The 27,794-nt window shown below is 46.9% G+C and overlaps 2 protein-coding genes across 2 annotated transcripts in view; one reads left to right on the forward strand and one right to left on the reverse strand.

The window, feature by feature from the left end:
- The window catches only part of EFCAB8 (EF-hand calcium binding domain 8), a 61,014-nt gene extending 33,899 nt beyond the window's left edge, over positions 1 to 27,115 (forward strand). Inside the window, 7 exon segments of the mRNA XM_073792867.1 lie at positions 9 to 122; positions 1,275 to 1,354; positions 1,356 to 1,500; positions 2,266 to 2,336; positions 3,161 to 3,365; positions 3,943 to 4,142; positions 22,985 to 27,115. Of these exon segments, the coding sequence (XP_073648968.1) occupies positions 9 to 122; positions 1,275 to 1,354; positions 1,356 to 1,500; positions 2,266 to 2,336; positions 3,161 to 3,365; positions 3,943 to 4,095 (768 nt within the window). The 3' untranslated portion in view covers positions 4,096 to 4,142; positions 22,985 to 27,115.
- SUN5 (Sad1 and UNC84 domain containing 5) lies at positions 6,271 to 26,458 on the reverse strand. The gene is given in 13 exon segments (XM_033840921.2): positions 6,271 to 6,426; positions 7,499 to 7,585; positions 8,103 to 8,270; positions 8,841 to 8,956; positions 9,910 to 9,988; positions 16,072 to 16,180; positions 16,772 to 16,806; positions 18,083 to 18,132; positions 22,014 to 22,075; positions 22,979 to 23,045; positions 24,040 to 24,108; positions 24,305 to 24,363; positions 26,338 to 26,458. Coding segments are annotated over 13 exon segments (1,134 nt in total). The 5' UTR covers positions 26,415 to 26,458.
- Positions 27,116 to 27,794: the final 679 nt, after the last annotated feature.

The following is a 27,794-nucleotide window of genomic DNA, read 5'->3' on the forward strand; positions in this document are numbered from 1 at the left end:
ACCTGTAGATTGGCATCCTAAAAGGGTACCTGGAGACGCAGGGACCTGGGAGAGCAGAGGAGAAGACCACGACTTACAGCACGCCCCTGTGCGCCATCCTCTACAGCAAGGTTTTCAAGCAGGTAAGTGGTCAGCAGCTCGTCTCTGAGGCCAGCAGGGGGTGGGGTGGGACGTGACGCTCATAGCTTGGGTGGTGGTGCAGGACAGTGGGAGGTGGGCGAGCAGCAACCCTGCAGAGGGGTCACCCCGGGTAAGATAGGAGCTCCACCACGTGGTCAGCGGGTCACCAAACTCCTGTGAGCCTGTGCGCCCCTGGCTACCGCCCCAGGTCAATTCTGGACAGGCAGCCTTCTTTATACAGTGTGAGATGGAACACAAGGTGTGAGCTGCTCTTCGAGGCTCCCTGGGTGGGTGTGGGTGCTGCTCCTGGGGGCCATTTCCAGGGAAGCCCTGGTTCAGCACTGTCCATCGTGGGAGGGGAGGGAGGCCCAGGCTGTGGACAGCCCCCTGGTCCTGAGTAGAGATCTCTGCATTGGGCAGGGCAACTGGGAACATGGATTCTGAAGTGTGGGGATAGATAGGGCGCCTGGGCCCTCTGCGCACTGCCACTGGGACCCCTTTCCTGGCCCCACTGCGTCTGCTGCAGCATGGCCTTGGCTGCGCGAGGCCAGAGCTCACCTCTTTGGGTTTCCCTCTCATTCGGACCCCTGGCACCAGCACCCCTTATACCTTAGGGCTCTTCAGTGCCTTCCAGCAGTTTCAAAAAATTCCCCTTCCCCAGCTTTCTAGATGTTCTCATCAGGAAGGTTGGTCTGAAGTAGGCTCACCTGTTACTGTTTCATTGTAATAGTTGTCGCCTTAGGTGGAATGATGTACCTTTACTCAACATTTCCCTACTTAGGGGACAGTTAGTGTATTTCCTGTTGTTTTTTTCTATCCCCCGTGATTAATGACTTTGCAGTAAATTTTTTTTCTGAATTAGAGATTATTTTCTCTGGATAGATTCTGATAAATGCCATTTCTGAGTTGAAGGGGATTTCACCAGACTGGTTCCTTCTGAAAAAACTGTGCCTGTTTGCACCACCGTGGGCCTCAGGGCCGAGGAAAGCCTGTTTTCAAGAGTGGCTTATCCCGCAGCAGGAGGGCCCAGAGCGCCTGTCTTCTCGGTACACAGAGTGGCAGCGGAGCTACCCGCAGTCACGCCAGCTGGAGGCTGCCCTTGGGAGCGGGGGCCCTCTCCTCTCCAGGAGCCCTGGCTGTGTGCACCCCCACAGGTGGTGAGCGGCTGCCTGAGCGGCGTGGTGAGCGTGTGGGAGGTCGTGACGGGCAAAAGGATGACAGAGTTCTCCGTGACGCGACCAGCACGTGGAGCTGACCGCCACGCCCCTGGATGAGTCAGAGGCCTGCCTGCTCACGGGTCTGCGTGATGGCGCCACGAAGATGTGGAACTCCAGCGTTGGTGAGTGCCTGCTGACCTTCCCCAGCCCGGACCAGATGGAGGTCAGTCTGGTCCATCAGCTGGGGCCTGGGGGCCCCTCACAGCTCCTGTGACCCTGGGACATGCTATTGTCCATGCCTCTCTGAAAGGTTGTGCACACAGACTGCCTGGCCTCGTGCCTGCCTGACCCTTTGTGTCCTTGTGCAAAAAATGAAGACAGGTAACAGGGCCTGTCCTTCATAGGTGTTCTACAAATGTTAGCTACTCTTGCTCTTTTGGTGTGTTAGCACTTCTTACCCTACCTCTTAGAGCTTTGGATGGCATTGCTAGCAGTGGGGTCACATGATTCAGAGCCACCCGTACCCCTGTTTGGGAAATGACTGCCAGGGTTATAGGGATGGTCTGTGGGTGTGGCAAAGTGCAAAGCAGCAGTCCCACTTTGGGACTTGAGCCCGTTAGTAACCCCTGTGACACAGTCCTTTAACCAACCCAGAAGGAGCACTTGGCCGAGAAGCCGGGGATTTGGAGGACTGGCCCAGATCCTATCACTCAGTCGTTTGACCTTAGCCAAGTCACTTGTCTGTTTCCCTGCTATCCCCCTGTAAGAGGGACATGGATACCTACCCAATCTGCCCACTCCAAGTCCATCAAATGGATAATGGGATGTGAGAGCACTCTGAAAAAAATACGGTGGTATCGCATCTAGGGAATTCTCATCATTATGGGGAGTTTTGATTTCTTGCTTGGTATAATTAGGAAGACATTTGGGGCCTGGAGCCATTTCCTCTGAGGTACCTTAGAGTTCTGTCTTCTTTCAACTTCAACAGATTAGTGGGATCGTCCGTATGAACAAAGTGTTCTACGTGACCGGATGGAGTAAGAGAATCACTTATTTCACGTGAGTAGCCAGGGTGCACATGGGAGGTGAGGGCAGCTAACTGTTCTCTCCTGACTTCAGATGGGTTCCTCCATTCCTAGCTTTGCTGGTGGTTGGAACACCAAGCAGGAAATTAGTGCTGGGTGATGTCTGTTGCTTCACCCTCTCATCTGTCCATTTATTCATCACTCCATGCAGCCGATATGTTCTAGGCTTTGTACTAGGTGCTGGGGACGGGTATAAACAAGCATATGGAGTCTTCATCCTCCTGGAGCTCCCAGGGGGAGGCAGACACTAATCAAATAACTTCATTTGTGATAGTCTGTTGAGTGCTATGGAAAAAAGAAAAAGTACAGGTTTCTATGGGGAGGGGTCAGAAATCTGATCTAGTCTCAGGGGCCGTCAGAAAAGGGTCAGCTGAGGATGTCGGGTGGAGTGGGATCTGAAGAGTGAGCAGGAGGGGTCTCAGTGAGGCAGTGAGGGGCTAGGGACAGGAGGGACGTTGCAGGCAGAGGGAACAGCGTGTGCAGGGTCCCTTCCTCTTCAGAGGGCTTTTCTAGGCCCATGGTTTCCCCTTCTTTCAACCTGAATCCTTACTCAGGTGTCTGAATGGGGCACATCTGTAAGACTAGTGTATATGAAGCCCCTAGGACCGGACCTTTAGAGCAGGCACGTAATAGGTGCTTAGTAAATGCAGTCGCAGGGCAGAGCTTCATCCCTGATCCACACCTCCTCTGGAGTGTCCTCCTCTGGGTCAGCGCTCCAAATCCTAGAGGCCATGAGGGTCTCCCAGGAGACCAGTGAGGCTGAGCTCTCAGCCCTTCTGCCTCTGGCCATGTGTGCAGGTTCCACAAGACCAAGCCGGTGCTCTTGTGCTAACACTGGCAGACCTTCCACACGGAGGATGTCCTGAGCATGGCCAGGTACCAGAACCAGTTCCTTGGAACCTCCTCCTACAATGGGGACATCCTCTTCTGGAACATCAGCATGTTCGGGCCCATCCTCCATTTCAACGCCTCTCAGAGCCCCTTGCCCTCGCTGCCCAAGAGGGTAAGGTCAACAGAAACAAGCTGTCCTCTTCCTTCTCTCTCAGCTGTGGGCCAGAACCACGTAGGGCTTGGGGGTGGGTAGGGGACACCCTGGGAAGTGGAGGGAATGGTGGTGGCTTGTTCTGGAGGAGGTTGGGAGCTAGGGACGTAGGTGGTAGTTTTTATAATTATCCTCATTTGACAGATGAGGAAACTGAGGCACAGAGAGGTTAAGCATCTCGCCTAAGGTCACACAGCCAAGAAGTAATAGATCCAAATCCAGGCAGTCTGACTCCAGAGCCTGGTGGTGCTAGTCCTGTTCTCCCGAGATTACTGTCCCCTTGAAGGTGGCTCACTTCTGACCCATCGCTACTACAGCTTACTGCTCCGGTCTCACTGGGCTCTTGGTAGGACTTAGGAAGCCATACAGTCTCTGAATGACCATATCTTTGCAGATTAAAGCTGGAAGGGGCCTTCGGGGTCACCCCGTCCAGTAGTTTTCCAGACATGTTGTGGAGAGATGCTTGGAGGCTATTACAGCGGCTTCTCCAGAGCACTTCAGCTTTTTATCTATTTTACACTTTGGAGTTTCCCTTCAGATTAAAAAATACCTCAGAAATACTTGGAGGGCTTCCCTGGTGGCGCAGTGGTTGAGAGTCCGCCTGCCGATGCAGGGGACACGGGTTCGTGCCCCGGTCCGGGAAGATCCCACATGCCGCGGAACGGCTGGGCCCGTGAGCCATGGCCGCTGAGCCTGCGCGTCCGGAGCCTGTGCTCCACAACGGGAGAGGCCACAACGGTGAGAGGCCCGCGTACCGCAAACAAACAAACAAACAAAAAAAACATTCTTGTTAATAACGAGGCCGGTTCTCATAAAAACTATGGAAATAATGCCAAGTTGCATATGAATAGCTCCCAGGTCCACTGGTTGCTGGGAGGGGGCAGGGAGTGGCAGGAGGTTGAGGTGACCCCTTGAAGCCACCCTGACCATGGAGACCATTAGAGGCAGGCCCTGGGACTGGGTGCTGGAGGGTTCCCAGGGGCTGGTGAGGAGCCTGCCTGATGGCCAGAGGGATGGGTTCTGCTGCAGGACAAGGGCCTGTCCGGGGTGCTCTCCCAGGAGATAGTGTATTTCTGATTTATCCGCCCTCCTAATGTCCAGCTGAACCCTTGCCAGCCTCTCCACCTGCCTCCCCCTGCCTGTATGGAGTCCCTCCCTTGCAGGTTCCATCCCTGTGCCCTTTGCGGCTTGAGCAGCCGGCCCGCTTCCAGCACAGCGTCACCCCGTCCCCGAGTACTGGACCTCCTATCACCCCCCTGGGGCCAGAGGTTAACAGTGATCATTTACCTTGGTAATCATTTACCCATCATTTACACAGCACCTACTGTGTGCCATGCTCTGTGCTGAGAGCTCCATGGGTGAAACCGTGATAGATACTCACAGTAGATACTGGCTTCAGTACTTCCATAAGCTCTTATGTAAATACTAGAACAGGTGAGACTCAGCTATGACAAAGATTATGCACATAAGGAATGAGTGACTGATTGAGGGAACAGGAACAAAAAAATATGTACATCTGCATTTCTAATCGTATACAGTGATGACATGGAACACGCTATCAGAATTTATAGAATTTTCTTACAATGTTTCTAAAGTTACCCAGAGTTTTTCCTTTACAGGATTTCAGATATTTTATAATTTTTTTTCAAGGTTTAAAATTGTGGTAAAATACATGTAACATAAAGCTTATCATCTTAACCTTTTTAAAGTGCATAGTTCAATGGTATTAAATACATTCATAATATTGTGTAACCATCACCACCATCCATCTTCACAGTTCTTTCCATTTTGTAAAACTGAAATTCTGTACCCAGTAAACACTAACTCCCCGTTCTCCCCTCCCCCAGCCACTGGCAACCTGTCTACTTTCTGTCTCTATGAAGTTGACTAAGTATCTTATAGAAGTGGAATCATACTGTATTTGTCTTTTTGTGACTGGCTTATTTTATTTAGCATGATGTCCTCAAGGTTCATCCAAGTCATGGCATATTGTGGAATTTCCTTCCTTTTTAAGACTGAATAATATTCCGTTATATGTATAGGCCACATTTTGTTTATCCATTCATCTGTTGATGAACACTTGGGTTGCTTCCAGCTGTTGTGAATAATGCTACTATGAACATGGGTGTACAAGTATCTCTTTGAGACCCTGCTTTCAGTTCTTTTGGGTAAATATCCAGAAGCAGGATTGCTGGGTCATATGGTGATTCTATTTTTATTTTTTTTGTGAACTGCCTTACTGTTTTCCACAGTGGCTGTACACACCTTCCCACTAATAGTGCACAAGGGTTCCAGTTTCTCTGCATCCTCATCCACACTTACTGTTTCTGTTTTTTTTTTTTTTTTTTGATGATAGCCATCCTAATGGGTGTGAAGTGGTATCTTATTGTAGTTTTGATTTGCATTTCCGTAATGATCAGTGATGCTGAAACACTCTTGTGATGGTCAAGTGTGGGATTTCTCATCTCCCACATCATCTGATACAACAGCCATAATTCTGTCCCCATTGTACAGATGGAGAGACTGAGAGGGCTGGGTCTTGCCCAAGGTCACACTCAGGTCAGGGGCAGAGCTTGACTTGAAGCCAGGAAGCTGGGTCATGTATGGGCATCAGACTGCCTGGGGTTGAATCCTAGTGCTGCCATTTGCTGGCTGTGACTTCTGGCAAGTCATTTTTTTTTTGCTTGGAGACTTCATTGTCCCCATCTGTGAAATGGGGACTCATGGAGCTGCTGTGAGGGTGCCTGGGTACCCAGCACATGATTGATAATTGCTAACTGAGCTTCAGACATCAAACCCTAGCCCACCCTCACTTTTCGGGGCCAGAGGACACTCAGACTTGGGCCGGGGGCGTGAAGAATAAACTTTAATCTCTCTCGGAGTGGGGCCTCTAGTTAGGCTGCTCTCTGGGTGGGGTCACAGAGCCGTGCACACGCACTCGGTATAGGCAGGTGAAGCGTGGGTTCCCCCAGTTGCTTGATATCTTCATCTTGACTGCTCCAAAAGTCCTGGGAGGGTGGTTCTAGAAAAGAGTCACAGACGGGGGGCAGCTCGCCATAGGCCCCCACCCGGCCTGTCCAGAGGAGTGTTTGGGAGAGAAAGGGAACCCTCCATTTCCTCAGGTGGGGAAACTGAGGCTCAGAGAGCAGAATGTCCCAAAGCCACACAGTAAGTTGCTACTCAGGGGCTGGGATGGAAGGGGATGAGGCCAGAGGACAGATAGACTGTGATGAGGAATGCGTCCCAGCACAGTACGTACGTGCTCCGGGACCCTGGGCAAACCACGGCCTCTCTGGGCTTCAGTTCCCCGTCTGTAAGAGGGAGCGGTAATATCTGCTTCTCAGGGTTGCCGGAAGCATGAAATGAGACCTTGGGGCCAGATGGCTTACTGGCACCTGGCACACAGTAGGTGCTCTGTAAGTGCTTTGCCCTCCCCTTTTTGCACCCTCCCCAGAGGGGATGGAGCCCAGTGCAAAAGGGGGCCTTGGCCTGTGAGATCTCACTGGATGGTCTCAACCTACCAGGGAATTACACCAGGGGAAACTGAGGCCCAGAGAGAAAGGGAATGGCCTGAGATCACAGAGAACGTTTGGTTGGGTCAGGATTTGGGTCAGGGTTAGCCTGATTCCCAAGCCTAGACATCCCACTGAGCCTCAGGGCCATTCCAGCAGCCACCCTCTGGTCCTGCTTCTGTCCCCAGCTCCCTCCCCTCCAGGCCTCAGCTTCCCCACCTGTGGTTGGACCAGGTGCTGATCATGTGGCCGCCCAGTATGGAGACTCTAAGTTTGAGGCCAGCAACCCTGGCCTGACGGGCCCCACCTGCTCAACACCTGCTGTCCCTGGGAGGAACCACAGCGGGAGGGATCCTGGGCAGGTCAGGGAAATGGAAGCGAATAGGTCTCCTCAGGGTCCTACCCTAGGCCCTGGGCAGTAGCTCTGTCACTCTGGGCCTCAGTTTCCTCATCTGTCAGTGGGCTAGTGACAACTCTGCACCTCCTCGGGCTGCTGGGAGATGAAGTGGGGGCCCCTGGGTAAAGCCCTGCACGCAGTGTGTGTTCATCAGGTGCTCAACGTGGGCAGCTTTTCTCAGGTACCTGGAGCTGGAACATCTGAATGATGTTTTCTGGCTGAAACTGGAACGCTCCCAGGAACACCTCCTTCTTTGGGGAAACTTCCATGCCCTGGAGAATCAGAGCCACAAAGAAAGTGTCAGGCACAGGTAGGACTTCTAGAGGGTGCTGCCTTCTCCCAGCCGAGACTTGCACACCTCCCAGGATGGGGAGCTCCCTACCTCTTTGGGCACCGTTCCATTGCAGCACAGAGTAATGAATAGGAAAGAGCATTGGACTGGGAGTCAGAAGGTTAGGGGTCCACTTCTAACTCTGCCATAGACTTGTAGGGTTTGATGTTTCCCTGCCCTTTCTCTGAATCTCCAGTTTTCTTATCCGTAAAATGGGGGCTTAATGGTCTCTGAAGACTAAATTGGCTCTGAAAAGCTTGGGTTGAAATACAGTACTGTTTACCCCCTTTCCTTGAAGGCTGTGATCTGACCCCAACCCTGGCCATTCCCAGCCTTAAGGTCCAGCCCCTGCAGGCTTCGGGAATTGTGCAGACAGTTTATCACAGTGCCTGGAATACTGCCATTATGAGCTGTCCCCTCCCTCAGTTAAGCATCGCTCCCAGCCAGGGCATGCTCACGTAGATGACGAAGTCCTTGGGGGCAGTGTCCAGGCTGCCTGACAGTGAGATGGTCTTGGGGATGTGCTGCAGTGTCAGGTTGGACAGGTAGACCTTCTGGGCCAGTTGGATGGTCACCTGGCCTCTGTCACCCGAGAAGGCCCAGCAGTTGCCAGGTGTCATGTTGGGCTAGAAGTGGCAGATGCAATGAGGGCTTTGCTGGGTGGGTGGGTGGGTGGGGGAGAGCAGATTCCTCATCCCACCTTGGGTTCCTAGACCTCATCGGCCCTCCTGGATGAGCCAGATCCTTCCTGTCTACAAAGCTTGGCTCGAGTACCATCACCACCAGGAAGATTCTCTGACTATAGGTAGCAAGGATAAGCCTTCCCCTCAGCCCAGTGCAGCGAGGGCAGGGGCCTTCTCAGGGCCCTGAGGGTTCCCTGCCCTCAAGACTTGAGGGCTGGGGGAGGGGCCCTTTCCAGTGCCAAAGCAGGCTGTCCTTGCCCCTGTGCCTGCACCCCCAGGGGTCCCTGCTGTCTGCACTCGCCTCTTGCCCTTGCTCCCTGACTTTTCCCCAGAACCCCCCCTCGCCCCATCAGTTGCCCCCTTTCTCTGCCTCTGCACCCCGCTCTCTTGTTCCTACCCCTGCCCCAGGCCCCCACCCCCTGCACTCTCGCTCCAACCTCTGCCTTCAGTTCCTGCCCCCAGGCCCCTGACCACACCCCTGCCACTCTCCCCAAGTCCTGCCATTCCTCCTGCCTCAAGGATCACGTCCGGGGGCTGTGCATAGTTCCACAGCCGGATCCAGTTCCAGTAAGAGCGAGCCTTGTCGTGGTTGTATGTGGCTGACGTTTGCTCGTAGTCGATGGAGGCCCCTGTATGGGAGGTGATGGTGCAGGGTTGGGGGGAGAGGTGTCTCAGCTGAGCAGCCCTGGCTTCTGCCTGGTGGAGGGGAGACTCACTATGTGCCGGGGGAGCACTTTGGAAGAGTCATTGGTGCTCTCTGGACTTTAGTGTTCTCCTCTGGGAAATGGGAGTAATAATAGTAACAATAATAGTAGTAATGATAGCATCCATTTCATAGGGTTGTTGTGAGGTTACAAGGAGTTAATACACCAAACTGTTTTTCCAGCAGCGCCTGGTGCGAAGTAAGGTGCTTGCTCACTTACGTCAGCCTAGTTACTATAACCCGGTTTTTATTACTATGGCCATGATTATACCCATTTCACAGAGGAAGAAACTCCGGGCCCGAGAAGTTAGACTGATACTTTCTGACCCTACATCTCCTTGGGCCTGCGGGTGCCTGCGTGAGCTGGTACTGTCTGCACAGGGCAGCCCACCCTGCTGGCCCACCTCCCTGCTTTCCACACAGCCCCTCACAGGGGCATCTTTCACGTCGGTTCCCTTAGTCTGGAACGCTTTTCCCTACTCACCAGGTCTCAACCCAGCGTCCTCCTTCCCACCCCTCTACTGCAGCCACTGGCTTTATTTTTCCAAGGCACGATTCCCAACTGTGATTGGTCCGTGGTCAGTCTCCCCAGCCGGGCAGGGACAGCTCTGCTGACCCCTGGATTTGGAGGATGATGGGTGGGGGAGGGCTGGGGAAGGGCCTCCCCTCCCCACCTCAGCTGCCATGGGAGAAAACGGAAAACTGTAACAAGGAGACCAGCTGGGAGGCAGAGGTTAGCTCTGAGGACAAACTTCCCAGCAGCAGGGTGTGCCCCAGACCAGAACTGAAATCACCCTCTGAAGGGTTTCTAAGGAAACTGGAGGTGGGCCGATTGGTGGGGCAAGGGGGAGGGGGAGGGGGGCAGGGGGAGGCACTCACCTATCGACTTCAGGGCAAAGTCCGGCTTTTCAATGTAATCTCCTTGGATCATCTTCATTATTTTCTGGGCCATTTTTTGCTGAGAAGGCAGAAAACCCAAGCTGTGCACTGGTGCGTTCTTACGGATCATGGTCCACAGGTGTGTTCACACCAGGTGATGTGTGCCTTCAGGACTCCCTCTTGTCCCTACCTGCTTGCCCCTGCATGGTCCACACACAGGGCTGCCCAGTGCTATGCTGTGAGGAAGCCCAGGGCCAGCCCTATCCCACCCATGGGGTTACTTAGTATTTTCACACCCACGGTGATGGGATGTCACACACGCAGGACCAGGGGTCTCAGTGAAGTTAAGGGCAGGGGAGCTGGAGTCAGACCTTTCCTGCTAAGAGCCCTTGGGCTATTTACCGCCCCCTGAGTCTCGATTTTCTTGTCTGTAAGATGGGCTGATAATCGCGTCCACCTCCTACTTTTGCAAGGATTAGAGCTGAGACTCAAAGCCGCTACTATATGCCAGGACTGTCTTCGGCTTCACGTGTGGTCACTCTTATGCCCCCACAGCAACCCTAGGAGGTATGTACTATTATCATCCCCATTTTAAGGAGGAGAACCCTGAGGCACAAAAGGGTAACTTGTCCAGGGTCACACAGCTGTTAAGAGGCAGACCCGGGACCTTGGGTTCTGGAGTTCAGGCTCTCAACCACTATGCTCTGTTGCCAGAGAAAGACCGCAAAGCATTTAGCATAGTCGGTGCTCAGTAATCACTGGCTATTACTCTGTTAGACTCTTCACAGCTGTGACAGATTGTATTTTCTAAAAATGGCTGCAAAAATGTCTCCCGTTCCCCGCTCCTCCTTCAGTGTGGCTTTGACACCCTTCTCATGGAGACGTGGGACTTCAGTTCCCTCCCCATCGGTCTGGATGGGCCTGTGACTATGGCAGGAGTGATGCTGTACGACTTGTGGGCTCAGTCCTAAAAGGTGAACCGCCTGCTTCTCTGGGGACGCTCACTCTTGAAAGCCAGTTGCCGTGTTGTGAGGAAGCCCGTGCCATACGAAGGGACCACTATGGGTGCTTTAGTCAACAGCCCTGAGTTCCCAGCTGACAGCCAGCATCAACCTCCAGACAAGTGAATAAAGATTCCTCCAGATGATTCCAGACCCAGCTATTGGGTCACTCCTAGCCTTCAGTTCTTCCCAGCTGAGGCCCCAGACATCATGAAGCAGTGACAAACCATCCCCGCTGGGTCCTGTCTGAATTCCTGACCCACAGAATCTCTGAACATAATAAAATGGTAGTTTTGCACGACTGTGTTTTAGGTTGGATTGTCATGCAGCAGTGGTAACTAAGATGATAGCTAGAGTGTTATAGGGCAGTGATTATTACTCTATTTCGTTGATGTGGAAACTGAGGCACAGAGACGTAAGAGCTGAACTCCAAAAGGTAAGAAGAGATTTTGCTCACAAAAAGATAAAAAAAGAAAAGATATTGCATCTATAAAATAAGAATAGGAAAATAAGAATATGAAAAGGAGCACCGAGAGAACAAAGAGGAAACCGTTACGAATTCAGAATACATTAGCAGAAATGAAAAATTCAGTAGAAGGTTTGGTAGATAAAGTGACAATGTTTTCTCAACTGTAGAGCAAAAAGATAAAGAGAGGAAAATGGGGTGAAAGGAAAAAAATCCCAGAGTATTAGTTTAGGAGTTTGACATCCACATAATGAGTAGTTTCAAAACTGAGAATAGAGCAACCAGGGCCAGGGGGAAATCATCAATTTAATCACATGATTAAAGAACATTTCTTTTTTTTTTTTAATTGAAGTATAGTTGATTTACATTGTTATGTTAGATTCTGGTGTACGGCAAAGTGATTCAGTTATACACATCTATATATTTTTCAGATTCTTTTCTATTATAGGAAAAGATGTTGAATGTAGTTCCCTGTGCTGTACAGTAGGATCTTGTTGTTTATCTATTTCACATATAGTAGTGTGTATATGTTAATCCCAAACTCGCCCTCTAATTTATCCCTCCCCCCTTTCCCCTTTGGAAACCGTAAGTTTGTCTTCTATGTCTGTGAGTCTGTTTCTGTTTTGCAAATAAGTCCATTTTTATCATATTTTAAATTCCACATGTAAGTGATATCATATGATATTTGTCTTTCTTAAAGAACATTTCTTAGGACTAAAGAACACATGTTTCCAAATTAAAAGGGTTCCAAGTGTGGCCAGCCCATAGGCATATTATTGTGACATTTCAGCTATAAGGTAAGATGTAGTGCTTCTAGGTAAGATGTAGTAAGTTACAGAGAACCAATGATCCCACTAAAAACAACTAGAAAAAGCCAGATAGTTTACTAAATCATATTTTAAAACCATCACTGAGCTATGAAAGAAACAGGAACAGAAGGACTAAAATTCTAGAGAGGGGACAACCACTCTAAAATGTGCTGACATTCTTAAAAAAAATCCCTGGGGCATTTGATGATTCTGGGCATGGGTTGAGGATCTGAGTTTGGGTCAGACAAGGGGCTGCTACTGGTAAAAGAGAAAGTAGCAAAGTTTTTAACAGTTACATACAGTGGGTGAGACAAAATTGGAGATTTGAGGAGCCTTGACCATGACCACTTTCCTCCATTAGATGCTAACTGAACCCCAAGACTATGTAAGAAGCTAAAGGGCTACTTTGAAAGCTTCTGAAAGGCAGAATAAAACTTCCTGGTCTCACAAGCCTTAGTAAACAAAGTCCCTCTGAGGAAGTGGACCCCAAAACAAAACAAGCAAGAGGTTAAAGCCTTAGAACAGTGATTCTCCTTATTGTGTGCCAGAATCACTGAAGGACCTGTTGAAACATAGATAGTTGGTTCCCATCATCAAAGTATATGATTTGGTAGGTCTGGGTGGGGCCCATTAATTTGAAAATGTTAACATTTTTCCAGTTAATGTGGATGCTGCTGGAATAGGGGCCTCACTGTAAGAACTCATGCCCTAGAAGAAATGCTAAATCAATACTGAGTAGCTACAGCTGTGCTTACCTGAGGGCACTAAACCAATTATGGGTACAATTAGAGGCTGAGAATCCAAGCTTGCCCCTGGCAGGTAAGGCTTCCAGTGGGGTCAGAGATTTTGTATCCAAAATTGGAAACTCAAAGCCCAGAAATAAATCCATCCACCTATGGTCAATTAATCTTTGACAAAGAAGGTGAGAATATATTGATACAATGGAGAAAAGACAGTCTCTTCAGCAAGTGGTGTTGGGAAAGCTGGACAGCTACATGAAATTAATGAAGTCAGAACACAGCCTCTCACCATACACAAAAATAAACTCAAAATGGCTAAAAGACTTAAATATAAGATATGATACCATAAAACTCTTAGAAGAGAACATAGGCAAAACATTCTCTGACATAAATTGTACCAATTGTTTTTCTTAGATCAGTCTCCCAAGGCAAAAAAATAAAGCAAAAATAAACAAATGGAACCTAATCAAACTTATGAGCTTCTGTACAGCAAAGGAAAACATACACAAAATGAAAAGACAACCTACAGACTGGGAGAAAATATCTGCAAATGATGCGACCAACAAGGGCTCAATTTCCAAAATATACAAACAGCTCATACAACTCAATAATAAAAAACCAAACATCCCAATCAAAAATGGGCAGAAGACCTAAATAGGCATTTCGCCAAAGAAGACATACAGATGGCCAACAGGCACATGAAAAGATGCTCAACATTGCTAATTATTAGAGAAATGCAAATCAAAACAACGAGGGACTGCCTCATACCAGTCAGAATGACCATCATTAAAAATTCTACAAATAACCAATGCTGGAGAGGGTATAGAGAAAAAGGAACCCTCTTACACTGTTGGTGGGAATGTAAATTGGTGCAGCCACTATGGAAAACAGTATGGAGGTTCCTCAAAAAGCTAAAAATAGAGTTGCCATATGATCCTACAATCCCACTCCTAGACATGTATCCAAACAAAAGTATAATTCGAAAAGATACATGCACCCAATATTCATTGAAGCACTATTCACAATAGCCAAGACATGGAAACAACCTAAATGGCCATCAACAGATGAATAAAGAAGGTGTGGTACATATACATATATAAAGTGGAAGACAACTCAGCCATAAAAAAGAATGAAATAATGCCATTTGTGGCAACATGGATGGACCTAGAGATGATCATACTAAGTGAAGTATGTCAGAAAGAGAAGGACAAATACTATATGATATCACTTATATGTGTAATCTAAAATATGACATGAATGAACTTATTTACAAAACAGAAACAGACTCACAGACATAGAGAACAGACTTGTGGTTGCCACAGGGGAGGGGAGGTGGGGGAGGGATGGACTGGGAATTTGGGACTAGCAGATGCAAACCATTATATATAGAATGGATAAACAACAAGGTCCTACTGTATAGCACGGGGAGCTATAATTGATATCCTGTGGTAAACCATAATGGAACAGTATGAGAAAGAATATATATGTATGTATGACTGAATCACTTTGCTGTATAGCAGAAATTAACACAACATTGAAAATCAGCTATATTTCAATAAAATAAATTAAAAAAAATTGGAAACTCAAGAGGCCTCAAACACATGGCAGTCTTTCCCATCAAGACATTTACCAGGACTTCCCTGGTGGTGCAGTGGTTAAGAATCTGTTTGCCAACGCAGGGGACATGGGTTTGATCCTTGGTCCGGAAGATCCCACGTGCCATGGAGCAACTAAGCCCGTGCACCACAACTACTGGGCCTGCACTCTAGAGCCCACGAGCCACAACAACTGAGCCCGCCCACCACAACTACTGAAGCCCGCAAGCCTAGAGCTCGAGCTTCGCAACAAGAGAAGCCACCACAATTAGAAGCTCGCACACCGCAACGAAGACCCAGCACAGCCAAAAAAAAAAAAAAATTTACCAATTTTTGAAACTGCATGGGCAGGAGGCTAGAGGGTTAAATTGAAAACCTCTGACTAAATCCTATAAAAATTGCAATCCAGGTCTGAACCAGTTCAATGCATGTTTACATAGAAGTGATCAGTATACTTCATCTTCCTTACAAAGAAAAGGGGGAACTCTCCCTGTTTGAAATTATAATTATCTGGAGCATCTAGTTCTTTTGTAAACAATGTCCAGAAAACACTAAAAAATTACCAGACATGAAAAGGCAAGACCATAAGATTGATACTCCAAAGAAAAAACGGAAAATAGGATACCATAGATGATCCAGATATTAGATTTAGCAGACAAGGATTTAAAAATAATTGTGACCAGTATGTTAAATAAAATAAGGGAAAAGACGGACAGCATAGATGAAATGATGGAGAATTTCACCATAGAATTAAAATCTATGAAAAAGAGTCAAATATATATTCTAGAACTAAACAATACAATATATGAAATTAAGAACTTAATGGAAAGTTTTGAGTAGATTGGACAGAACAGACTACAGGATTGTTAGTTAACCTGAAGAAATATGAAGAGGAAGTATCAAAACTTAAGCACATAGAGAAAAAGAATGAAAAAACAAGCAAACCAGGTAATAATATAGGAATTATGTGGAAAGCACTCTAAAGTTTAGCATAGATGTAATTGGAGTCCCAGGAGAGGAGATAGATAATGGGGTAGAAACAATATTTTAAGAAGATAATGGGGTAGAAACAATATTTTAAGAAATAATAGCTAAGAATTTTCCTAAACTATTGAAAAAAAATCAACCCAGAGAGTCAATAATTTCAGCAACCCCCCAAGCAGATTAAATATAGAACACTGGAGGTAAAAAGAATATCCTACAAACTCTCAGGAATGAAAACAGATCACACTCAAAGGATGAATAATAAGAGTGACATTAAACTTCTCTAAAGCAACAGTATAAAATAGAACACAATAGTGGACGTCTTTCAAAATCCTCAGGGGAAAATTTCCTATCTAGGATTCTATTCCCAGCCAAACTATCAATCAAGTGCAAGAGTAGAGTAAAGATGTTTTCAAACATGCAAGTTCTTAAAAAAATAATATACTTCTTATTTTGCTCTTTCCCAGGAAATTATTGTGGGGTATACTCCACCAAAACTTGGGATATGAGGAGTGGGGCATCAAACAGAGAGGTCAGGTGTTTGGGGCAGAATGGCCAGCATCTCACCTCATCTGACATGGCTTCCATCTTCTGGAGCTTGGCAATGAGCTGATTCAAGTTACCTCGGAGGTCCTGGATTTCCCCAGCATGATGTTGCACCTTTTCTTGGTACATCCTTATGAGGAAGGAGTGAGAATATGGACTGACCAGTTTGTGATGATGCTGCTATTACCCTCAGCTTCTACCTTTGCCAGTCAGCCCACAAAGAACTAGCTTCACATTTTTCCACTCTCATGGGCCCATCCCTGAACCTACCCAGAAAGTTCTTACCTCTAAAATATTACTCATGCTCTTCCTTCTGCTTGGACTATCCAACTATCCTTAAACCCATCTCATTCCTTCTAAATATTTGAGTATTTTGTCTGCATTTAAGGATGCTGCCACCAGGTGGTATCTTGTTGGTTAAAATTTCTTATTTGCTGAGCACTAACTATGGGCCAGGAACTATTCAAGACAGTTTACATCTTCTTGAATACCCATAATTACCTAGAACAAGGTGGATGTTATACCTCACTCATAAATGGGGAATCAAAGGCCCAGAGATGTGACGTGACTTGCATAAGTTTAGCCAGGTAGGAAGTATGGAAGCTGGGATTTAAACCCAGGTTTTCTGGCAGAGCCCACATTCTTAGCCAATACGTCTCAGGTCCTGGCTATAGCTCTCGTTTTTAGGTGATAATAGGACTATTTAGCAGACTCTTCTTACCTCAATCTCTGCAGTGGACCATTTATGCTCTCATCCTGGTGGGGTGTTGAGGAAAGCAAGGGATCTTCTTCAGATGACCTAATCTGGGCCCAATAGAGTTTCATCCATCCATCCTCCCACAACCATAAATCCATCCACTCATCCACTTTCCTATTTATTCTTCCACCCACCGACCCACCCATCCACCTGCCATACATTCAAAATCCAATTTACCCTTCTTTTCATTCATCCATCCACATACACTTCCATCCACCCTTTCCCATCCATCTGCTCCTCCATTTATCCAATCTTTCTTATCCATCTACCCTCCTATCCATCTGCCTTACCTTATCCATTGACCGTCTCATCAATCCATGCACGCATGCATCCCTCCACCCTCCCATCTATCTACCATCCCACTCAACTATCTATTCATCCATCTGTGCATTTACTCAGGCTATCCCATCTGCCCTCCCATCCATCCACTCTCTCATCTGTACACTCTTCCATTCATCCATCCATTTTTCCCCCCCATCCCTACATCCATTACTTCCATCCCCCATCCATTCACATTCCCATCTGGCCATCAAGACATCCAGCGTTGATCGTGTCCACCCTGTGCCTGGCATTGAGGTGGACATTGCTGGAATGAATCAGACCTGGCTCTGCCTTCAAGGACTCCTAATACAGTTGGGGAAATAGTTATTACCAAAAAATTGCATTTATGTTTACAGAAAATTGTGGGAGAGGGGAATGTGACTACCTCTGCTTAGGTGTTCCTGGAGGAGGTGACATTTTAGCTGGATCTTGAAGCATATATATGATGAAGTTCATGAGGGGAGAAGAGCAGAGGGAAGGACAGGCCCATCAGATCCCCTTTCTCTCTAGGGCTCTTTTCTGTCCTTAGACAGGGAGCTCTGGCCATTGGTTTCCTCCTCCTTCTTCTCCAGGAACCACAAAGCAAATGGTCTCATCTCAGTTAAGCAGAAGAACAAACTGCCTTGAATAGAGAGAAATGTGTTCCCTGGCCTCACCATCCCACTCTAGGTGGGGGCCTTGACAAAGAAGAGATGGGTCACTTCTGGGAATGAGTGACAGGAGAGGCGTCCTGGAGGAGGAACTATGCCTCTGGTCCTCAAAAGTCACATTTTGGCAGGAGAAATGGGTTCCGGGTGGGTGGCATGGCAAAGGCAGAGATTTGGAGCTGGAATGAGTCAGGAACTGAGTAGGGTCCAGTTGTGACCCTAAGAGTGAAAGGAGCTTATGAAGGCGACATTGACTGGCTGGGGTGAGGCCAGTCAGTGGTGGGGCCTGAAGAGAGCACACACTCACCTGCCAGACATCCATTTTGGACAGCAAGTGCATAGAAAACATCCAGAATCCTGTGGGGATGGGGGAATGAGAATGAGCCATTTAAGGTGAAAGGTTAAGAGCTCTGGAGTGAAGCCATCTGGATTCAAATCCCAGCCTTGCCACTTACTAGCATTTGGGAGAAGTTACTTAATCTCTCTACACTTCCGTTTCCTCCTCTGTAAAATGGGAATAGCAGTCATATGCACTTCATGATTGAATGATATCATATATGCAAAGTGTCTCCCATAAACCAAATAATCTGTCTCCTCTCTCTCTCCTGTCTCAATCTTACTGGGGATAATTGACAGAAGAAAAGGGGGTGTGGTCTCCCCTGCATTTTATGATATCTGTGCTGCCTGAAATCTCATTATTCAAGCCATTATTAAAAGCTTGTAAAACCCATTGGTTGTTCATGATAAAACACTCAACAAACCAGGAATAGAATGGAGCTTTCTCAGTCTGAAGAAGGCCATTTATGAAAACCCACAGTTAACATCATACTTAATGGTGAAAGACCGGAGGTCTGCTCTTGCCAGTTTTCTTTTTCTTCCTTCCTTCCTTCCTTCCTTCCTTCCTTTCTTCCTTCCTTCCTTCCTTCCTTTTTTCCTTTCTTTCTTTCTTTCTTTCTTTCTTTCTTTCTTTCTTTCTTTTTCTCGCTTTCTTTTTCTTTCTTTCCTTCTTTCGTTCATCTTCCTTCTCTCCTTCCTTCCTCCTTCCTTCCTCCTTCCTTCCTTCCTTTCTTTCTTTCTCTTTCCTTCCTTCTTTCTTTCTTTCATCTTCCTTCCTTCTTTCCTTCCTTCCTCCTTCCTTCCTTCCTTTCTTTCTGTTTTTCTTTCCTTTCTTTCATCTTCCTCCCTCCCTCCCTCCCTCCCTCCCTTCCTTCCTTCCTTCCTTCCTTCCTTCCTTCCTCCCTTTCTTTTGACAGCACCGTGCAGCTTGTGGGATCTTAGTTCCCAGACTAGGGATTGAAACCGGACCCTGGCAGTGAAACCAATGAGTCCTAACCACTGGACCACCAGGGAATTCCCTGCTCTTGCCATTTCTATTTAACATTATCCTGGAGATTATAGCCAGGTCAATTAGCCAAGAAAAAGAAATAAAAGGCAGATGACATGATGTTGCATATAGAGATCCTAAAGTATACAAGACTGGTGTCTTGCCCAGTGTCAGCAGTAACACATGAATTTGGCAAGGTTGCAGGATACAAGATCAGTACACAAAAATCAATTGTACAGTTGATCCTTGACAACAAGGAGTTGAACTGTGGAGTTCACTTACATACAGATATTTTTCAATAAATATACCTTCAGCTCTCCATGTTGGGGGGTTTCACATCTGCAGATTCAACCAACTGCTGATCGAAATTTCCATCTGCAGTTGGTCAAATCTGGGGATGCAAAACCTGCAAGTAAGGAGGGCTGACTGTATTCATTGTACCACATGAATTTATATAAGGGATTTGAACATCTGCAGACTTTGGTATATACAGGGGTTCCTGGAACCAGTCCCCCTGAGGATACTGTATTTCTAAACACTAGCAATGAACAATCTGAAAATGACATTAAGAAAACAATTCCATCTATAACAGAATGTCAAAGAATAAAATACTTAGGAATAAATTTAACAAAAGAAGTACAAAATTTTCACTCTGAAAACTACAAAACATCATTGAAAGAATTAAAGGAGGCATAGAGTTATTCATCAATAATGGAAAGACAGCCCAATGTTCATAGATTGGAAGACTTAACATTGTTCAGGTGACACCAGATTCATGTGTGGATCAATGCAATCCCTGTGAAAACCCCAATGGCCTCTTTTGTAGAAATGGAAAAGTTGATCCTAAAATTCATATTGTAATGTAAGGGACCCACAATAGCCAAAACAATTTCTAGATTTCAAAACTTACTGTGAAGCAACCAATCCAGGGTAGTACTAGCAAACAGATAGACATATAGGTCAATAGCATAGACTGAGAGTACAGAAATAAACCCTCATATTTATGGTCAATTGATTTTCAGTAAGAGTACCAGACAATTTAATGGAGAAAAGAAGTCTTTTCAATAAATGGTGCTGGTACAATTGTATATCTACTTCAAAAGAATAAGGTTGGACCCTTACCTCACACCATATACAAAAATTAACTACAAAATGAACCATGGACCTAAATGTAAGGGCTAAAACAATAAAAATTTTAGAAGAAAACATGGGAGTAAATCCTCATCACTTTGGGCTAGACAATGGTTTCTTAGATATGACACCAAAAGCACATATCACAAAAGAAAACACAGATAAATTGGACTTAATTAAAATTTACAATTGGCCTTAATCAAAGGACTTTATCAAGAAAGACAACCCACAGAATAAGAGAAAATATTTGCAAATCATATATCTGATAAGGGACTTGAATCCTGACTAATAAGGAATTTTTAGAACTCAAGAATAAAAAGTCAAACAATCCAATTTAAAAATGGGCAAAGATCTGAATAGACCTTTCTCCAAAGATATACAAATGGCCAATAAGCACAAGGAAAGATGCTTAACATCATTAGTCATTAGGGACATGAAGTAAGAACCATAATGAGATATCACTTCTCATGACCTAGGATGACTGATAAAAGACAGACAATAATGATTGGAAGGGAGATCAGCTCAGTGCTTAGTGTCCACTTAGAGGAGTGGGATGGGGAAGGTGGGAGGGAGACGCAAGAGGGAGGAGATATGGGGATGTATGTATATGTATTGCTGATTCACTTTGTTATACAGCAGAAACTAACACACCATTGTAAAGCAATTATACTCCAATAAAGATGTAAAAAAAAATAATGATTGGAACCCTCACACATTGCTGGTGGGAATGTAAATGGTGCAGCCATTTGGAAGAGAAGTTTGGCAATTCCTCAGATAGTAAGAGTAATCCAGCAATTCTACACCTAGGTATATACCCAATAAAATTGCGAACACGTGTCCATGCAAAAATATTACAGGAATGTTCATAGCAACTTTATTAATAGCAGCCAAAAAGTAGAAACAACCCTAATGTCTATCAGTTGATGGATGGATAAACAAAATGTGGCTTACCCATACAATGGACTTTCAGCCATAAAAAGGAATGAAATGCTTACGTATGCTACAAAATGGATGAACTTTGAAAACACTGTAAGTGAAAGGAACCAAAAGACAACATATTGTATGATTCTATTTATATGAAATGTCCAGAATAGGCAAGTCCATAGAGTCAGAAAATAGATTAGTGGTTGCCTAGGTCGAAGGGGAGGGGGCATGGGGAATGGCTGCCAGGGACTGGGAAGTTTCTTTCGGGGGCAGTGAAAATACTGGAATTTGTTAGTAGTGATGGGTGCACTACTTTGTGAATATACTAAAAACTGCTGTATTATACACTTAAAAATGGGGTTATTTATGATATCCTTAATAACCTTAATAAAGCTATTTAAAAGAATCTTATCTGTTGGGTTATGTTGCCTAGGAATTTCTAATTTCCTAGGAAATTCTCCCCCCGCTCCAAACCCCGTGGTGCCCTTAAGTGGAAGGAGGAGATTCCTTTGCTTGAAAAAGCAAAGCTGTAATGCGGTGGTGGTGGTGGTGTCTGGTAGGAAGCCATAGAGACCCAGAGAGAGAGAGAGAGAGAAATGATTATCATAACATGGTCTGGGGAGAGCTTTACAGTTTTCAAAGTTTTTCTTAGCTTTCAAAAAATTTTCTTGGTCATTGTTTCATTTAATCTTCTGAGCAACACTGATTAGTCAGATGAGGAAACTGAGGCTCCTAGAGGGGCAGTGTCTGACCCAGTGTCACGTAGTCAGTGCCAGAGCCCTCACTCTTTCCCTTCCCAGGATGGGCAAGAGCCCAGGGATACCTCCACCTGGGATGGGGCAGGGCTTTGGATACACACCAAAAGCACAGAGGATCAGAACACCTGTCTTTCCCATGAGCTTGCAGAGGGACAGATTGCATCTGGAAGACAGAGAAGCAGTGGTCAAGGCGAGGTAGGGCTTTGCACAGCCTAGTAAGTCTTAGCCTGGCTCTTGCCCCATTCCCACCCCAAGAGACAGGTTCCTTTCTGGGCAATGACACTCTCTCCCTAATGCTGGCCATATTCTGTGGCTCCACAGCATCTCAGAGGAAAGAAAGCTCTTACCTCAGTATCTGGGGCCATCAGAGATCAGCTCACAGTGGTCACCCATGTCCTTCTCACTCCCTCCATCTACATACTGTTTGTCCCCTCCCTTCTTCTCTCCCGGGAAGTGCACCCTTCAGGGTTTTGTTCAAATGTCCCCTCTGCCTACAACCTCCAGAGTCAACACTCCCAGCTTGGCACTGTTTTTGGTGTCTGCCTGCCCCACCCAACTGAGAGCTCATGAGTGATGGAGGCCAGGTTGGGCCCAGAGTAGGCATTAAGGAAGCGTTTAGAATATAAACTTTAAATGAACGAATGAAGTGGAAAACTCTTGCAGGAATTTAGAGGCATTTGCATGGGCAGGGAACAGAAAGGGAAAGAATGGGACAGGCATTGCAGGCGGGAAGAGCGGCCTGTACAAAGGTATGGAGGTGGGAAGAGGAATAGTGGGTCCAGGGAGTGAGAATCCTAGCTGGCCCATTGCTGGCCCAATGGATCCACAGCAGAAAACAGAATAAGAGGAGCTTGGAAAGAAAGGGAGGGACAAGATTTCAGAGGGCTACAGGCTGATGTGCTGGAGCGATGGGGAGCCACACTGGGGTCTGGGGTGAGGCGATGTGATAAAAACCAGGTTTGAGATAGCTTATCTGAGGGGAGGTCCAAACCAGTGACGGGGCTGCCATGGTCACCAGTGCACGGTTCCAGTCCCCATAACCCTCCCCTCACCTGCCCTTGCTCACCTGCAGGTGTTGAACAGAACCTGGTGGGCCTGAGTCCTCAGGAAGCAAGCCAGGTGGCTGATCCAGGCTGTGGAGAAGACAGGGAAGCAGTGAGTAGCTGCACCCTCATTCTTATCCTGCAACAACTCACAGGGGTGAGACCCTGTTGTTGGGAGACCCTCTCAATTTGCCATTCGAGCCCAGGACAGTCCTTTGCTCTACTTATGGGTAAGCACCAGCTTGGAGTGAGTACTGGAACTATAGTAAACCCGCTAGCAACCGGTGGTTAATAAACACTTAAAAGTGACTCAGGCACATGAAAAGTCTGAGATGTCCTTGCTAATGTCCATTCCCAGACACTGAGAGCTTCTCAGTAGAAGAGTCCTTGTCTGGTTCATCCCCGGGTGCCTAGCATTGCCCCGCATTGGGGAGCTAGGCAAAAAGTAGGGGTTCAGGATGGATGAATAGGTGGAAGGATGCATGGATAAATGGAAGAATGGGTAAGAGAACGGCTTGGAAGATAGATGAATAGGAAGATGAATGAGGATGGGAGAATGAGAGGGGGGTTAGAAGGGTGAATGGGTTGATGACTGGATGGATATGAATATTAACAAATAAAGGTGTGGGTGAATTGATGGATGACTCAGTGAACGGACTGGAGGGGTGGATGAACTAATGGGATACATGGATATCCCAGAAGGTGGATATGTGAACAGATGGTTGGATACATGACTGAGTGGATGAATAGTGGAAGTGTGGCTGGATGAACATAGAAGACTGATCTTTAGGGTGTGGTCAGAACCATGTCCTTGAAGTGAGGGTGAGTTGCATCAAATCATTCCCATGACTTCAGAGGCCAGCCTGGTGGCAGAGTAGAAAAGGCCTGGCAGTTAGCTTCTCCTCCAGACAGCAAGTCTCTCTCTTAGTCCCTCTCTCCAACCGTCAGAGAGCCTCGCTGGAATGACACCCCTGACACCTCTGAAGGGAAGACCTCCAGAGCTCAACCCGCAGCCTGACTTGAGGCTGGGCCCTCTTCCCAGGCCCATGTTGATGGCCCAGGCAGCTCTTCTGTGTATACGTACACATACATCCCAGCATGCACTGGGTCAGGCCTGAGGCATTGATGTGGATAGGCAACAGGAAGGTGTCACCTGCAGAGAGCACAGGGCTGTCATGTCACTGCCAGCCTCTGGGATATGGTGCCTGCAGACACCGGGGGAGCATCCCTGCCCCCTGCCCTGCCCCTCCCCTTGCTGGGTGACCCTGGGTTGTCCATTTGACATCTTTGAGCCTCAGCCCCTCACTGCCCACAATGACCCTGGGATCCCCTCTCCCCTCCCTTCTCACTTGTGTTTGACAAATCCTCCTCTGTCATCCTGCGGGTGTTCCGGCCTCGTTGGGTGACCCTGGCAACAACAAGATTCACAATTGCATTTTTACAACTTACAAGGAGTGTGGAGTCCCCATTTTCTAGATGGAGAAACTGAATTGTAGAAAAGTTTGCTCAAGAACACAGGACTGCGAATCAGGGAGAGACCCAGGTCTGGCTGACCCCCCCGATGCAGGTCTCTTTAGAGGAAAGGACTCAGTTTGCTATGGCAGTCTTCCAAAAACCACTCCCTCCTCTTACTGGCAGAAGGCTGGTTTTGGTCCCTTGTCCCCTTCTCCCCCGAGTGATTTAGATGGTCCTGATTGGTCTCAGCCTGTTGTATTCTCAGTCCCCTTGCTGTTGGCACAAGGATGGGGAAGTCTGCAGGGGTGAGGTGTGGGGGTGGATACAGGGGTCTGGGACTTGGGGGAAAAGTTTTCTCACTGCTAAGCTGATACCTACAGGATGCAATACCCACTCTCCTTCCACCCTATATGACCATGCTTCTGTGTGACCCCTGGGACAGTGGTAGCCATCTTGTGACCATGAGCGGAGGCCAAAAGGGAGAGCAAAAAGATGGCAGGAGGGACTTCCCTGGTGGCGCAGTGGTTGAGAGTCCGTCTGCCGATGCAGGGGACACGGGTTCATGCCCCGGTTCGGGAAGATCCCACATGCCACGGAGCAACTAAGCCCGTGTGCCACAACTACTGAGCCTGCACTCTAGAGCCCATGAGCCACAATTACTGAAGCCCAGGCACCACAGCTACTGAGCCCACGGGCCACAACTACTGAAGCCTGCGCGCCTAGAGCTTGTGCTCCACAACAAGAGAAGCCACTGCAATGAGAAGCCCACGCACTACAACGAAGAGTAGCTCCCACTCGCCGCAACTAGAGAAAGCCCGCGCAAAGCAACGAAGACCCAACACAGCCATAAATAAATAAATAAACTTAAAAAAAAAAAAAAGATGGCAGGAACCTGCATCTTGGCTGGCACTGCAGAACCTCAGAATTAATGTTCTCTGGAGCCACCCATATCTTGGGACCTTTGAATATGTGAGATAAATTTTCTTTATTCCTTTAAAAATTTTTTAATTGAAATACAGTTGTACAATATTTTATAAGTTACAGGTGTACAGTACAGTGATTCACAATTTTTAAAGGTTATAGTCCATTTATAGTTATTATAAAATATTAGCTATATTCCCTGTGTTGTACATTTTTCTTTCTTTTCTTTTTTTAAAATTTTTATTGGAGTGTAGTTGCTTTACAATGTCGTGTTAGTTTCTACTATGCAGAAAAGTGAATCAGCTATACGTATACATATTTTCTTTATTTCTTGATGTAATGGTCTCCAAACATCATTTTTTGTTATACTCCCAATGTTATTTATATATATATATGTATAGCTATATATATATATATATATATATATATATATATATCTACAAGTGTGCTGATATATTATTTGCCCTTTCAAATGTACAAGCTTTATTTATACCTGCCTGAGGAATATAAATTAAAAGAGGATGAGCTAAAGGAAAATACACACTGAAGTTCTAATAATTTTTCCCCTTACCCCAGTGAACTGTTTTGTACACCCTCTTGGGATATACACCTGTTCTGGGGGCCCAGACGTAGGCATCATTTTGAGCTGGAATTTCCATCACCTGCAGCCAGAGGTCTCCTACAGATAAAGATGGCAGAGATGTGTGTTTTCTCATTTACTATCTGTCTCCCTCACGTGAGCGCCACAGGGGCAGGGACCACACCCATCTGGTGCAACGCCATGCTCCCAGCACTCTGCCCAGTGCCTAGCACACAGAAGGTGCTCAGTAAACACGTGCTGAAAAGATAACCACTCCACTACTTCCTGACTGGGAGACTTTAGGAAAGCCACTGTCTAATCTCTCTGACCTCAGGTGCTGCATCTGTAGGCGCAGCTGGTAATGCCCGCTGGCTTCCATGAAAAGGCTGTCAAGGGCTGGGCAGAGGGAGGGGATGCTGTCCTCACCTCCTGGATCTGACCTCCTTGGGGACATTTCTGCGTGGGTCACATGAGTTCCCAGGGCTCCTTGAGGACCGGGGCATCGATGTCCTTCTCTAGGATGGGGAATTGGTGGCAGGGCTCTCTGGGAGTCAGTGAGGAGGAAATGGCTACTCCTGCTGCCACCTCCTAGCATTCCCTGGAAGGTGCCATGTGGAATCTTCCCTGGGTCAAGGGGAGCTGTTGGCACTGTGACCTCACAGAGCAGGTGGGGATGGTCAGCCCAGTCTCTAGCTTGGCCCTGGAACTTCCCCTTGGAGGAACCCATTCTGACCAACTTTCCACTTTAAAGATGGAGAAATTGAGGTCTCAAGAAAGGAAGGGCCATGCCAGGGATTCTGGGGCTGGACAGGGGAGAGACCTGGCATGCCAATATCCAGACCATGCTTTTTCTTGCTCCCAGGCCCCTTTCTGCCCCAATCTTCCCACATTCTTAGGCTGTACATGAATTTATTCTGTAATGTCGAGCTTCTCCTTGGTGTTTTGTATTTTACATAATACAAAATGATGTTTAAAGTTCTACTTTTTACTGGTGAAAAAGAAAAGCATACAGAAGGCTGTGGTTTTTCAGTCAGTCCTGCCTGTGAAGAGCCTATTTGGATTGTGGAGCTAAAAATGAATTCACTTCTTCCCTCTTGTGGCAGTTGCTCAAATTGCAGGCTAAGTACCTGTGGTAAATAGAGTAACTGTCCTCCAAAGAGGCTCACATACTAAAACCTGAACATGTAAATATTTTAGGTTACGTAAGGGGAACTGAAGCTTGCGGATGAGATTAAGGTTGCTAATCAGCTAACCTTGACATGGGAGAATATCCTAGATTATCCAAGTGGGCCCAGGGTAATGATAGGGGTCCTTATGAGTGTAAGAGGGAGGCAGAAGAGGAGAGAGATGACAGCATAAGGAGCCTAACTTGCTGGTTCTGAAGATGGAGGAAGGAACCATGAGCCAAGGAATGAAGGCCAGGAAGTGGATTCTCTTCTAGAGTTTCTAGAAAGGAACAAAGCCCTGCCAATACCTTGATTTTAGCCCAGGGAGACCCATTTTGGACTTCTGACATCCAAAACTGTTAAGGTAATAAATTTGTGTTTTAAGTTACTAAGTTTGTGGTAATTTGTTATAGCAGCAATAGGAAACTAAGACAGTGCCCTGAAGAATATTTGGTGAAGGGGAAGCCCTGAAATGCTGCCACTGTCATTGTTACAAGGGCCTTTCATTGGTGCATTCATTTAGTCATCGAGCAAGTATTTATTAGGCTATTTGTTAAGCACAGGGGTGAGCAGAAGCAGCTCCTATTCTCGGGGTGGAGGGTAAAGTGGCTGCAGAACAGCCTGCACATAGCGGGTGCTCATGGAACAGTGCTTGTCATTGCTGGTTGGGAGGTGGGCAGGTGAGAATCTCCCTCCTTTGTTTCTACTGGCTGTCAC

The sequence above is a fragment of the Tursiops truncatus genome, chromosome 15, assembly GCF_011762595.2.
Source record: "Tursiops truncatus isolate mTurTru1 chromosome 15, mTurTru1.mat.Y, whole genome shotgun sequence".
Lineage (NCBI taxonomy): Eukaryota > Metazoa > Chordata > Mammalia > Artiodactyla > Delphinidae > Tursiops > Tursiops truncatus.